At 38.7% G+C, this 16,023-nt stretch overlaps 1 protein-coding gene across 7 annotated transcripts in view; it reads right to left on the minus strand.

Moving 5' to 3' along the window:
• Positions 1 to 16,023, minus strand: part of CTNNA3 (catenin alpha 3) — a 954,554-nt gene that overhangs the window by 333,501 nt on the left and 605,030 nt on the right. For 6 of the 7 annotated variants that reach the window (XM_054035487.1, XM_054035489.1, XM_054035486.1 and 3 more), the window contains one exon: positions 4,845 to 4,937. The exons of the other annotated variant lie outside the window; for it this stretch is intronic. In XM_054035487.1, the coding sequence (XP_053891462.1) occupies positions 4,845 to 4,937 (93 nt within the window). The remainder of the gene's footprint in view (positions 1 to 4,844; positions 4,938 to 16,023) is intronic. 7 annotated transcript variants of the gene reach the window in all.

The following is a 16,023-nucleotide window of genomic DNA, read 5'->3' on the forward strand; positions in this document are numbered from 1 at the left end:
GGTGATTTTCAAAGGCACAAAAGTCAGTTACCTGTGTAACTACCATTGACAGTAATACGAGTAATTGAAAGTCAATGGGAACTAAGTGCCTAACCGTCATTCGTGCATTTGAAAATCCCCGTTTACCCATTGCTTTGTAAATACCTAGAGGCAAAGCCCAGCCTGTGATATGTGGCTGTGTGTTGGGAAGGAAATTGGAGGTCTGAATGCTTCTCACTCCTCACAAGCAGTAGAATCCCTAGCTAGGGATCAGGGGACTGTCAGGAAGCCAGCTTCCATGTCAATATAACATAGAATCAGTGGCAGCTAGGGCACACAACTTGGTCCTCAGCCAGCTATCACGTACACTGGAATCTGTAGCATGTTTGCTGGTTGTGTGTGTGCATGTGTGTACTCGGGCGTGTATTTGTTCTTTTTCAAAAGTGAGCAGTAAGGTATCTCCTGCAGCATACCCTGCCCCCCAAGTCTCTCTTCCCCCAATCCATTTAGGCCTCTTTGGGCAAGGAGGCTCTTGTATAATCCTGCTCCACACATTCACCCTTGCATAGGTCCTTCATAGAAAACTAGGATTTCACCATTTATCTTTTATATAATTGTCCCTGGCTCTAATTTTTGCATGCACAAAATTGCCCAGTGCAGCCCAATACAAACAAAAGATATTTCTCTTGGAATGATAAACTGTTCTCAATATGCTCAGCCTTTAGAGCCAATATTCATATTTGAATGTGAACACTGGCTCTGACCCAAAATCAGGCATGAATACAAATAGCAGTTTCTGTGTCCTGCCCTACTTAATATTGTTTTTCACTTTTTCTAAGATAATCTTTCTTCTTTCCATGTTATCTATATTACACAGATAAGACCAATCTCTGGAAAAGGAAATTTTGTTTTGCTGTAAATCTGTTTTCTGCAAACTTTCTGCATTAGTTCAGAAACCTGTTCTAGAAATATCCTTTCACCAGGTTCAAGTCAAAGAAAGACTGGACTGGTAGTAATAGCTTATGTACATTTTTGGCCAGTCAAGGGATATAAACTTGTTTTTGTTTTACCAGGAAGGTGTTCCATTATTATTATTTAATTATTATTATTATTTAAACTGCTAAAGAAAACTTCACACTCAAAAGAGGTGAACTCCTTATATAGCCTCCTCATACAGCTTTTCTCAATTTATCACCTCATGTCCAGAGAAAGGATAAGCTGACTAAAAGAACAGACTTACAGAAGCTATATTTACAAGCATGTGAACAAAATGTCAAGTCTCTCTCTCTACTCCAGCTTGGGGCATTGGAATTAAGAAGCTGTGCTCTGATGGGGATGTTTAACAGAGCATCAACCTTGGTAAAAGTCATAACTATATTAACCATATTGCCATGAAAAACATAAAATGTTTGGAAAAAATATGAATTTAAACTTTCTTCCAGTTTTTCACTTTTTGCACATGGGCAGAAACTGAGAATATGAATGAGGAAGCAGAAGACAGAAGGGAAAGAATGGGGATTTAATTGAGCCAGCTCTTGGGCTCTATCAGTAGATCAGGCTTCTGAGGGTATGTCTACACTACAATTAGACACCCATGGCTGACCCATGCCTGCTGACTTGGGATCACAGAGCTTGGGCTAAGGGGCTGTTTAATTGTGGCGTAGACATTCTGAGTCTGGCTGCAGCCCAAGTTTTGTACCCTTTCACCTTGCAGGATCCTAGAGTCCAAGCCTGAACATCTACACGACAAGTGAACAGCCCTTTAGCCTGAGTCAGCTGGCACAGGCCAGCCATGGGTTTTTAATTGCAGTGTAGACAAACCCTCAGAGCAACAAGAAGAAAATGTGGAGAAACTACACAGGCCTTAGAGAAGAGGATCTGACTCTCCCATAGGAGACAGGCTGGGTCTTCATTCTCCTAAATTCTCGTGATTTTTCCTGTCCTACTCCTCTTAATGGCCAATTATGCAGGACAGATCCTTTCTTTCATCTACCTGCAGAGTGGGGGAAGAGAGGGGGAGAGCGATAAGAAACCTCAAGAATCGAGGAGGAAGGGAACCCAACTTTTTCCCACTCCAACAGCTTATAGTACTGTTGCATATAGTACTGTTTTCTCTGGGAAATCCAAATCTTTTAACTTCTTCAGTTTTCTGCATTTCCCCCATTCCTGAATAGTTTAGTCTCCATCTGTAAGAGGGTCCCTGTCTGTCCTAGAGGAACACCTGTAGAGAAACCTAAGAACCTTTGCAGTGAGAATCGCTGTACACACAGTGTAAAATATGGAGGCATTAGGAAATTTTCTGCCAAATTTCTCCTTCTGCAACATAAAAGGGGAATATTTCCCACATGTTGCAATGTCATGTTTTTCACTATATACAAGAAAAGTTACATGTGATTGCTATGTAGACACTTCATCAATATTGGATTTTTACTGAGCCTGCAAAGTGTCTGTAAAATAATTATTTAGTACAAAAACAAAACCACTAGTAACAAGAAAAGTAGCTCCTTTTTATTTGCAGCTACTATTTCATTAATTGCTATCTTAATGATGACATTTATCTACATTAAACATTCTTCAAAGAGATCCCCCATATAAAGTGTATGGAAGGCACATAATTCAGGAACTACTGTAATTATGTAAACAGCAATGCTATCTATCTGTTCTGGTGTAGATCCACAATTTATTTTTTATATTTGAGCAATATCAAGACATATGCTTTTAGTCTCCGTTTGAGTAACCGCTTTACCACCATAGTTCAGAATCACTCCTACTTATTGTAGCTGCAGTGCAGAACAGCCTATGTAATATGAGTCTATATCTATGAATTCTAATAATATAAAGATTTTTCCTCTGAGGGTTGTAAATTCTATATCTATTTTTTCACAGTATAATACAGAAAATGCCACTGTTCAAACTTGCTGCATTCTGGGGCCCCAAGGATTTTTTTAATTCAACCTTTTCAGATTTCAATTCAATTACCATGGTTCCCATCAAACAATGTAGCTTACACAAAGAAATGCCTACACGGCATAACGGTAAAAACAATCCAACAGCTAATTTTGTCCCCCACAGAGATTCAAGCATATAGGGGACACGCTGCATGCAGCTCTCCTCCTTCCAGGTCCCATGGAGGCCCCCCTGCATGGATTCTCAGAGCATTCTTTCCCCCTTTGGAGCGTTTTTTTTCCCGATAATAAACAATCTGGGGTGTTATTAAAACCCATGGACCTAATTGTGCTGCTCTTAGTCCTTACTTGGGTAAAATATCCATTGCTTTCATTAGGAATGTTGCTTTAGTAAGAAAAGAATAAATTCTGCAGTATTAATAAATTATTAATAATTAATATTTGGCATATGTGCATCAGTTTTATTTTATGTTGTTGTTTTAATTGAAAGTGCTCCACAATCGTTAATAATTCATACTCAAAACATCCCTGAGAAGTAAATGTTATTGCCATTTTACTGCTAGGAAATTGAAATATAGGCAGGTTAAATGGCTTGCCAACTCGTATTGAGACAGAATTAGAACTCAGGTATTCCTAGCTCCAGATGCTATACTCAGACCATGCCCCTCTGTTTAGAAAAGGAACATAAATCTCAAAACAGAATAAAGCATTAAAAACCTGCATTTTTACTCTGAATACAAACACAACCTGAAAAAAGCTACTTGGTCACAAATTGTACATACAAATTTAGTGATAATAATCAATGAAAGCAAAAACAATGGGCTGAACAACACTCAATTGTAAATAATTACAAAAATATTCACAGTCCATTACTGTGATTGAACTGAAAGTGCTGTGTTTGTAGCATGCATGGCATTATTGACATGTGTGTCTCTTTTCTAGCCTTATGTGCATTCCAAGCTTCTAATGTATGTTAAATGTGCACTGAGAGAAGAACAGATCTCTTGATCTTGTAACAGGAAATACCGTTAATCTTTGGTCTTTAGTGTCCTATTTCAACTACAGTAATCTTTCAAACTTGTTAAAAGAGAAGAACCTTAAAGGTGTTGCATCTGAAGAAGTGAGGTTCTTACCCACGAAAGCTTATGCTCCCAATACTTCTGTTAGTCTTAAAGGTGCCACAGGACCCTCTGTTGCTTTTTACAGATTCAGACTAACACAGCTACCCCTCTGATACTTAAAGGTGTTGCATCAGCTGCACTATTCTTTAAAGATCTAATTTTCTTGACTTAACACAGCCTCAAGGCTGATGCACGCCAACTCACAGAAACCTGTATAGTTCTTTTAATAGAGGAAATATAATTTCTCAATTTTACTTTCAGTTTACTTCAACAGGATAATGTACTTACCCTGAATCCTTCAAATATACTAAATATACTAAATGCATGTTTGGTCCTTTACATTAATATTCTTGGTGAAAATGTACTTCTTGTTCTGCTGCTTGTCATTTATCCTCCCAAAAGAAAAGCCCAAAATTTTTTGGGTGGAGACAATCAGTAGATCCCAAACCCATTAAGAATAAAAAAAAATCAAAGTATATAAAAGTTAAAAATAAAAATATATATTTGATATAGTGGGCAAAGAGAATCCCCAATTAGGATCTTGGATTGGCATAGTTTATCCAACCTGGTTAATTTCTAGCAATATCTCTAACACAGTATGCTTTTCCAAATTATTTATTGCTGTCAGTCTATACAGATTATTAGCTACTCTTTTGTTTCAATCTTTTACAAATAGTAAAAAGAGAATAATTGAACAGTTTCCATTTGAATTACCCTTTGCTTTCTAATTACTGTTTTAGCCTGAATATTTAGGAGTGAATGAACATATACATTGGTTTATACTCTATATAGGTTACACACAGTGCCTTGTGATGGGAATTAATTGAAAAAGTCATACCTGTGGGCACAAAGTCTCTATGTGATTAGCTGCCATTTGGGCAATTTTAATTCCATCTTCATTAGTTGATAGTGAACAAGCAAGATTAGCCACCTTAAAGAAAAAAAGTATTTTAAGTATGCATTCACTTTCATAAAAATAAATTGCATAAAAATAAATATTGCCTTGCTAAACTGAAAGAAATCTATGCAAGAAGCATTACTTTGATAAGTTAATTTGGCAAAGAACATGTTGGAACAAGGACACTGTGACTATGAGAGAAAGGAGGTGGGGAAAAAAGGTAGAAATAAGAAATCTTATGAAATTTTCCTGATTAGGGTCTAATGCCCAATGGCAACTGAATACTAGATTTTTCTCCAGAATTAGTCCTGGGGATAACATTTGTCCCCAGTGGCATTAGGAAGCTTGAAATTGCATGAGGTTTTAGTTAGCTAGCTTGTGGCTGGTTTTATTATTTCTCAGAGGCTTCTGTTTATGTTGCCGTCCCATTTTCCCCTGCTTTCAGATTCCTAAACATTAAAAAACATTACTCTTGATCTGGCACAGTATGAATAGGTGAAGTGGCCTGTTTGACAGACACAGTGGACTAAGTTCTGTCTACACACAGTTTTTGTATTACTATAACTACTTCAGTGTGGGGGAAGGCTGATTTTACCAGAATAGTTACACCAGTAACTCCTAGTGCAGACTTGGTGATATCAGTATAAAGGTGCCTTATGCCAGTATAGTTTATTTATTTTACTATTTGTCATAGGGCAAATGCAGCCCCCTCTTCCATGGGTGGTTCTCCAGATGGTTCCACTGCCCAAGAGGTGTGGCTGGATGTGAGAGAACAAGGGGCACACCTGTCCCTGCTGTGCATGGCAGCACACATAAATGGAGGCTAGGCATGGGGACAGATGGAGCTGTGGGATCTGCATCCGCATGGATCCTCCCATTCCCAGCCTCTAGAGGTCACAAAAGATCCCACATCGGCTATTTCACCCATTAGGCTGCCACAAAATGGCTTTGTTTCATATGCATCTGTCCAACGTCCACCCTGGCTACTTGGGCCAGGGGCTGGCCTATGAAATGCAGCCTATGCAACGCTTTACATAGCCATAATAAACATAACCCTTTAATATATAGTAATATTTTACAGTTACTTAGTGCTTTACATATCGCACACGATGTAAAAATATGAACAATTTCATCCTAATTTACCAACTTCCTGGGATGTTATTTCTATAGAAGATGAGTAAATTAATCATGTTCTATTACCAGTGGCTATTATTATCCTAATTTTACAGTTTAAAAAAATTAAACAAAAGTTAATTAATTTGTCCAAGGTCACATAAACAGTCTTGCCAGTCTATGCATTCAAAAATCATGAGTAAGGCTCCCAAAATAATGAGATTGGTTTAAAAATCATGATTTTTTTAAAATAATAATTGTTGGGTTTTTTTCATTTGCCTTTGGGTTTCTGAGTTTTTAAGGACCATATTTTCAAGCTTCCTTCCACAATGAGATCTAGAAACTTAATATTAAAAAAAATTAAGCTGAGACATTAAGAAAAACACCCAAAATCACAAGACTTGCAAATCACAAGACTTGGTGACAATGCTAAGAGTTAGTGTAATAACTGGAGTTGTAATTCTTGCATTCCAGTCTCATCCTCAGTGTACTATACAGAGCTGCCATTTAGATAAGATATACTGTACAGAATGGAAAATCGCTAAAAAGGTTCTATGAAAACTTCATGGATAATTTTTTGAAAACATCTGCTCAACTTGCAGCTGGAGTCAAAAAAGCTAAAAGAATGTTAGGAACCATTACGAAAGAGATAGATAATAAGACAGAAAATATCATAATGCCACTATATAAATCCACAGTATGCCCATACCTTGAATACTGCAAGCAGTTATGGTTGTCCCATCTCAAAAAAGTTATATTTCTGGAAAAAGTACAGAGAAGGGCAACAAAAATGTTTAGCGTATGGAATAGCTTCCATATGAGGAGAGAATAAAAAACTGGAACTGTTCATCTCAGAAAAGAGATGACTAATGGGGGATATGATAGCGGTCTACAAAATAATGAATCATTGAAGACAGTGAATAAGGAAGTATTATTTACCCCTTCACATAACACAAGAGCCAGGGGTCACCCAATTAAATTAATAGGCAGCAGATTTAAAACAAACAAAAGGAAGTACTTCTTCACACATTGCATAACCTGTGGAACTTGTTGCCAGTGGAAATTGTAAAGGCCAAAAGTATAAGTGGGTTAAAAAAAGAGTTAGATAAGTTCATGGAGAATAGATCTATCAATGGCTATTAGCCAAGCTTGTCAGGGACATTATACTCCGGGTGTCCCTAAACCTCTGACTGCCAGATGCTGGGACTAGACAGCGGGGGATAGATTGCCCTTTCTGTTCATTCCATCTGAAGCATTTGGCACCAGCCCCTGCCAGAAGACAGGATACTGGGCCTGATGAACCATTGGTCTGACTCAGTATCACCATTCTTATGTTCTTAGCTATAGGTAGCATCATAAAAATTTATAGACACTTTATTAATTCTAAAAAAGGGCTCACTTTAAAAAGTTGTTTTCCCTTGTTGGTTTGAAGTCAGGATTCCTTTGCAGTCATGTTTGACAACCAATAAGTGTAATTATATACTATTTTTTAAAATAATTGACTTTTTGTTTGCCACACACATTGAACTGCCTATGTGGGCTAATGTAACCACTTTTCTAGTATATTACATTCACTTGCACTGCATTAATATACCATTGCATATAAAGAAACATTCCAAAAGGTTAAGTGCAAAAATTATAGATCTTTTCCTAAAGCAGTAAAACAAAAATACAATAAAAAACCAATGAAATTTTCCTTCAAATTAAAATAAATCCTCTTAACATCATTTCCTTTCTGCTACATGGTCCCACGTGTTTCCAGTTTCATTTCATAGTCTACAGGAAAGTTAAGAAAACTATGTTTAATATAGGATCCATCTTCAACACATGTATGGTGGGGAAATCCTCACAGCTTTTAAAGCTGCAAGCCTCAAGTCCCATACCCCAATTCCCTGCTACAGCCAAGGACTGCACAATGTGAGTCTGGATGGGAAGTGCAAAAGTATCTTCAAGTAAGTTTTTTCCCCCTTCCCCATTTTGGGGGCGTCAGTGCTGTCCAGGCATAAATTTGATCAGCCTGAAAGCTGACTCGATCTATGCCAGTGGGCAGCAGCCACTATTTAAATTTAAAATTTAAATAATGGAGATATCCCATCTCCTAGAACTGGAAGGGACCTTGAAAGGTCATCGAGTCCAGCCCCCTGCCTTCACTAGCAGGACCAAGTACTGATTTTGCCCCAGATCCCCAAGTGGCCCCCTCAAGGATTGAACTCACAACCCTGGGTTTAGCAGGCCAATGCTCAAACCACTGAGCTATCCCTCCCCCCAATAGACCATATATAGACCATAACAGCAGCTATACCATAACAGCATAACTATAGACCATAACAGCAGCTAAGAATTTGTCAAGCATATGTTACCATGGCCATACTCATCTTGCTATGCAAAAGGCCAGAAAGGAATGTCTGGTCTTCCTGTAGAAGTCACTGTGCTTCCTCTGGGTCCAAGGATGCTGATAAACATTCTTATAATTTGGTATGAGAATGACCTCTAGAGCCAGAAAGATTCTATTTTATCTGGAATTCAGGTACCAACACATTTTAACATCATATTTGATATAGAATATTTTATGGTCATGTGCTTCCTCTGTTGGCTCTTCAGTCACAACAAGCATTTCCCTTGAGTTGGGCAAATTCATAACAGCATCCATAATGATGGTAAAGCACAAATAAGGAATAAGGAAATAAACAGCAAGGAACTATATAGGCTTGTGTTCCACTAGGAACAGAAAAATATGGCTGTTTTGCATGTGGAAAAGGATAAAATTCACAGGACAAAAACATATTTTGTAAGAGTCTAAGAGGTATTTAAAAACAATCAAGTACTAGAAAAAATAGTTGTATTCCTTCAGAGATCAACTATTTTATTCCCTTACAACTTTCCTGCTAGATAATTGTGATTCCTGCCAATGGAGCTATACCAAAGGTGAATTTGGCACTTCATCATTCATTTTGACTAACACTAGGAAATCTATTACATTTCTTTTTAGCAAAATGGGTAGAAATGTCTATGACTCATACTCAGGTAGCACAACGTCAGTGTGTAAGAAACAAGTAAAATTATCAAATTGCAGCTTGCCAGTTTCTATTGAATGTGACTAGATTAACAGCAGCACTCCACCCTACAAGATGAGGAGTCAAGGCTCTGGTGAATCTTTATCATTGGATACTAGCCTCAACCATCAACACACTAGCCCCCAGAGTCTCCATCCCTCTCTCCCCTTTGCCCACAGAGATCTCCTTGGGTTTTTTTTGACACCCCATGCCACATGAAGAGTGAGACTCGTGAGCCAATGGTAGAAAACAAAGGTTGAAACAGGCAGATGGAAGTATCAAGAATTTATCCAAGCCTATGGTGAGGCTGTAATACAGGTCAGGAAAACCTTCCAATCGGCCTCTGCTGATACTGTAAATTTTGCTCCAAGAAGTTAACCAAGGGGTAAAATACTTCATCTGTCCTGAGTGCCTATAGCTCATAGAAGAACTAAGCACCAAGGATTATGAAGAACTATCATCTTCCTTCCCACACACATGCATGAAAGTTTCTCAGACAGCATGGATCCACTCCTACTATACTCGCCAATAAATGCCTGCTTTCCCTGAGTTCGGTACATTCTTCAGCAGCAGAAGAGAGAGAATTAATCATATGTTACAGATATTAGTCACATCACTTCATGCTCTGCTGGAGGCATTCAGATACTAAGGTGATGAGGGCAGTATAAGCACATAGAATAGAATAGAATAGAATAGAATAGAATAGAATAGTGCAATATTACCCATAGGTATAACCTGCTGCTTAAATCTGACTGCTTTTTAGAATACAAAGGAACTAATAAATAATATTCTTCAATGTTCAGTCTCTGTGCAAAATGATGCATTAATACATATTTGTTTTATATTTGTTACCTGAAATAAAGCTCCTTATGTGCACTTGAATCTGCTGTTTCATACGCACCACTGATTTAAAACCAGACTTCTATATTTCCTGATTTTTTATCACTTTATAATTCAATGAGCCTCCAATTTCTCCATGCTAGAAATGGTTCTAAAAGGAGCAGAAAGAACTATCTGTTTAAAATATACAGAGCCACCCAGAGGATTCAGGGGGCCCCCGCCGCCGAACTGCCGCCGAAGACATGGAGCGGAAGAAGCTCCAGGGGGCCCAGGCCCCGCAAGAGTTTTCCGGGGCCCCCGGAGTGAGTGAAGGACCCCGCTCCAGGGGTCCCGAAAAACTCTCGTGGGGGCCCCTGTGGGCCCCGGGGCAAATTGCCCCACTTGCCCTCCCCTCTGGGCAGCCCTGAAAATATATACCAGTTAAGGTGAAGCAATCTTACAGTGTGCGTGTGAGAAAGAGTGACACACACACGGAACAACAAAATGAGCCTGTGACTGAGCATGCATGTCTAGAATGGATGAGAAACATAGAATATCAGGGTTGGAAGGGACCTCAGAAGGTTATCTAGTCCAACCCCCTGCTCAGGGCAGGACAAATCCCCAGACAGATTTTTGCCCCAGCTCCCTAAATGGCCCCCTCAACGATTGAACTCACAACCCTGGGTTTAGCAGGCCAATACGCAAACCACTGAGCTTCTGTGATGTTTATCTGCCATATTCAGTTTACAGATGACTGACCTTCAAAGGCAATGCTACTTCCTTCACCAGTGTGGTCACCAAGCTCAGCAAGGCTTGGTGGGTAGCTGGCTGTTTTCAAGTTTTACTTTCACTTAAATTGCTGATTTGAGAGCACTTGAACTGTTCCCAATTTAGCGTTTTTAAGCACCAAGCTCTGAGGCTGCAATCCCATTACCCCCTCTTGACTCGCTCTCTAACTTATATGTAAGTGTAAAACACATATTTTAAAGTTGTTCTCTTTGCAATAGCTAATCTATAAAAAACAAAATAAAACAAAAACAGAGTGGACATGTTGGATATGATTTTAATCAGAATAATGCTGTTCTTGCTGTTTTATGGGCCATCAGCTATATAAAATGTAATAAAGAAATCAATAGTTTAAGCAGAACAATGAAATGTGCACTGAATAAACAATAGGCACTAATACAATTTTTGTATTGTTTTGTACAAAATAGATTGCGCTTAAGAACAAAAATCACTACATATTATATTATGACTGACTGAAAGATGGAAAAATCACACAATCAAAATAATAAATACATCATAATCCTAATATCTGTGACTACAGATTCATTAACTATAGCATGAAAAAAGGGGGAAGAGTGTTTGCCCTTGTCTTCTGATTTAATGCTTTATACTTATTATTCACCTCAAAGTCATTCAGACTCTCTATACAGAGTGGGGGAAGGATAGCTCAGTGGTTTGAGCATTGGCCTGCTAAACACAGTTGTGAGTTTAATCCTTGAGGGGGCCACTTAGAGATCTGGGGCAAAAACCACTACTTGGTCCTGCTAGTGAAGGTAGAGGGATAGACTTGATGACCCAAGGTCCCTTCCAGTTCTAGGAGATAGGATATCTCCATTTAAAAAAAAAAAAATTGGCCCCATCCAGCCCATATAAGACTCTGGATAAAATTCTGGCTCCAGTGAAGTCAATGAGAGTTTTGCCATTGACTTCAATGGAGAGTCAGGCTTTTACTTTATCAGGTACAGAAGCTCCAGAAGGCTGCTTATATTGGCTTCACACTGGCCTAGCATATGATGAGAAAGTCCACCTCATGCTCAAGGGTAGGGAAAATCAAACTTAGTCATTGCATAGTGGGAGGAAACAGTACTGCTTGGAACAATGGTCAGTTTATGTAAATATGCTCCAAGTCCCTTCAGGAGCCCTCATAGTAAGTTTTTTGGTGGTTGTTTTTATGCTCTCTGCCACAAAACCTGTGCTGGGAGCATGAATTATGACAATCCTTATGACTCAGTAACCCTCTTTGTGTATGTCTTCTACACTGTGAGCTAGGGATGTGATTCCTAGCTCAAGTAGACATTCTCACACTAGCTCTCATCTGAGCTATTATTATATTAAAAGGGAGTTTTGCAAATTACTGCAATAGGACCAGGATTTAGCTCCACATAATTCCTTTCCCTCCTTAAAGTTAACATCCTTCAATTATCTGCAGACTCTTTTCAAATCCTCAGTTGTCTCTCAGACAAACTACATTTGCAACTTTTAAACTTTTCACATACAGTAAGACAATCCTTTCAGGCTTCTGATAATTTTTGTTGATTTCTTTAAAATCAAGGACAAGGCAAAAGAAGCAAAGTATTTTCCATAAAAATTAACTGAATGTTTAATGAAATTACTTTGATACTTTTGTGTTTGCTTTCCACAAACATTCAAGGGATCAAGTGTTGTCCGAACAATTGAAATGAAACAAGAAGTCATTTTGACTTTTTGACTTTGATTCATTGAAATTGACAAGTTCCTGTGAAGCATTTTAATTTTGACAAAATGGTATTTTTCAGCAGAAAACTGTTGTTAAAACATTTTCAACCAGCTTTAACCCTAAATACACTTACCTTCCAACTTGATATCATTGTTGCTTATCATAATCCTTTGTTTATAGTCCTTTGGCCAATTTTCAGTCCACATTACATTATTCCTATTCAAGGAAATTTTAATTAAGTTTCCAAGTATGATTTGATGAGATAGCATCAAGTGCTTTACTAAAATCCATATATAATGCATCTACTGCATTCCCTTCATCCATTAATTTTGTAATTCTATCTAAAAAGCAATCAGGTTTGTCTGGCAAGATTTATTGCTAATAAATCCATTCTGTTTATATCTCATGGTTCCATTATCCTCTAGATATTTAGTTATTTTTTCTGTAAATATTTCTTCCATTTGTTTAGAGATACTGATTGTCACAGTTACTTTTATTTCCTTCTCCCCCTACCCCCAAAGCACTACTGCTTGCTTTTTTCTATCATTCCTGTACTTACCAATTCTCCATGATTTTTCAAATACAACTATCAGTGGTACCACAAATCAGATAACTAATTAATTCTTTTCATGCCCTATGCTTTATGCCATCCAAATAAGCAGATCTGAATGTGTTCACATGTTCCAAATATTCCACATGCCCACTATCATCAAAGAGAAGTTGAAACCTCACGGAAAACTTTGAAAATTATTATAGTTTGAAATGAATCTGCTTTTGGTCTGTGCCATTTTACGGTAGAACAACGCTAATCCACATTTCACTATTCCTCATACCCATACTTCATACACAAAAGAAGTTCATCTCTCCTCAGCAAAGATCAAGGGCCAGGGTCTTCAGCTGATGTAAATCAGCATAGCTCCATTGACACCAATGGCGCTATGCTACTGGTGTGTACCATTGGTGTATACACCAGATGGTAATCTGGCCCTTAATTTCAGAAAATTGCAGTGAGCTCTCATATTGTTAACATGTTCTGGCCTCTACCTCTCCTCTGACTACACATAATTGCTTAAAATTCGTGCTGCCATTTTCTCTGTATTGTGGATATACAAGACCTCTCTCCACAGGGCAGGGAAGCTAGAGAGAGAGACAATATTCTATTTGATTCATCTTCTTATGGTGTGCCTATTTACCAAGTGCCTAAAACTGCAGTGAACCATGTCAACATCTGGTATGTGTTTGCCATTTCTGTCCCCATTTCACCAAACATTTGCACTAAAGCCTTGGAAACCCAAAAGCACAGCCTTCATATGGAAGGGCTTGTGTGACTTCAATGAGATGGAAAGGTGTCATTTCCCACTTTCTGCTAATGTTGAGCCCTCTATACCATTTTTGCTACGTTTTGTCCAACTATGCAGAAAAGAGGAGTGCCTGGCTTGCAGAGAATGTCAAGTTTGGAATTTAAATATCCTCTCAAATAAAAGATCACATCAGTCAGCAGCAAACTTATTTACTGTGTTGTTTTCTTCAAAAACAGAATGATTTAAGATTGAACTGCCATAACATAATTTCCAAGATAAGATTATTAAGGTGAACTATTTATTCTGTGCCAAAACCACACAGAATAACTATGAAGAACAGGAGTACTTGTGGCACCTTAGAGACTAACAAATTTATTAGAGCATAAGCTTTCGTGGACTACAGCCCACTTCTTCGGATGCATATAGAATGGAACATATATTGAGGAGATATATATACACACATACAGAGAGCATAAACAGGTGGGAGTTGTCTTACCAACTCTGAGAGGCCAATTAATTAAGAGAAAAAAAACTTTTGAAGTGATAATCAAGCTAGCCCAGTACAGACAGTTAAGAAGTGTGAGAATACTTACAAGGGGAGATAGATTCAATGTTTGTAATGGCTCAGCCATTCCCAGTCCTTATTCAAACCGGAGTTGATTGTGTCTAGTTTGCATATCAATTCTAGCTCAGCAGTCTCTCGTTGGAGTCTGTTTTTGAAGTTTTTCTGTTGTAATATAGCCACCCGCAGGTCTGTCACTGAATGACCAGACAGGTTAAAGTGTTCTCCCACTGGTTTTGAGTATTTTGATTCCTGATGTCAGATTTGTGTCCATTAATTCTTTTGCGTAGAGACTGTCCGGTTTGGCCAATGTACATGGCAGAGGGGCATTGCTGGCACATGATGGCATATATCACATTGGTAGATGTGCAGGTGAACGAGCTTTCAATAATTTCCATCCCACCATCAATCTCAGCCTAGATCAATCCACACAAGCGGTCCATTTCCTGGACACTACTGTGCTAATAAGCGATGGTCACATAAATACCACCCTATACCGGAAACCTACTGACCGCTACACTTACCTACATGCCTCCAGCTTCCATCCAGGACACACCACACGATCCATTGTCTACAGCCAAGCTCTAAGATATAGCCGCATTTGCTCCAATCCCTCGGATAGAGACAAGTACCTACAAGATCTCTATCAAGCATTCTTAAAACTACAATACCCACCTGCTGAAGTGAAAAAACAGATTGACAGAGCCAGACGAGTACCCAGAAGTCACCTCCTACAAGACAGGCCCAACAAAGAAAATAACAGAACACCACTAGCTGTCACCTTCAGCCCCCAACTAAAACCACTCCAGCGCATCATCAGAGATCTACAACCTATCCTGAAAGATGATCCTTTACTCTCACAGATCTTGGGAGACAGACCTGTCCTCGCTTACAGACAACCCCCCAACCTAAAGCAAATACTCACCAGCAACCACACATCACTGAACAAAACCACTAACCCAGGAACCTATCCTTGTAACAAACCCCGATGCCAACTCTGTCCATATATCTATTCAAGTGACATCATCATAGGACCTAATCACATCAGCCATACCATCAGGGGCTCGTTCACCTGCACATCTACCAATGTGATATATGCCATCATGTGCCAGCAATGCCCCTCTGCCATGTACATTGGCCAAACCGGACAGTCTCTACGCAAAAGAATTAATGGACACAAATCTGACATCAGGAATCAAAATACTCAAAAACCAGTGGGAGAACACTTTAACCTGTCTGGTCATTCAGTGACAGACCTGCGGGTGGCTATATTACAACAGAAAAACTTCAAAAACAGACTCCAACGAGAGACTGCTGAGCTAGAATTGATATGCAAACTAGACACAATCAACTCCGGTTTGAATAAGGACTGGGAATGGCTGAGCCATTACAAACATTGAATCTATCTCCCCTTGTAAGTATTCTCACACTTCTTAACTGTCTGTACTGGGCTAGCTTGATTATCACTTCAAAAGTTTTTTTTCTCTTAATTAATTGGCCTCTCAGAGTTGGTAAGACAACTCCCACCTGTTTATGCTCTCTGTATGTGTGTATATATATATCTCCTCAATATATGTTCCATTCTATATGCATCCGAAGAAGTGGGCTGTAGTCCACGAAAGCTTATGCTCTAATAAATTTGTTAGTCTCTAAGGTGCCACAAGTACTCCTGTTCTTCTTTTTGCGGATACAGACTAACACGGCTGCTACTCTGAAACCTGTCAGAATAACTATGCTGACTAACTAGAACAGAGATCATCATAACTTTTTTATAATAAAAGCTCTAGAC

The sequence above is a fragment of the Malaclemys terrapin genome, chromosome 7 (assembly GCF_027887155.1).
Source record: "Malaclemys terrapin pileata isolate rMalTer1 chromosome 7, rMalTer1.hap1, whole genome shotgun sequence".
NCBI lineage: Eukaryota > Metazoa > Chordata > Testudines > Emydidae > Malaclemys > Malaclemys terrapin.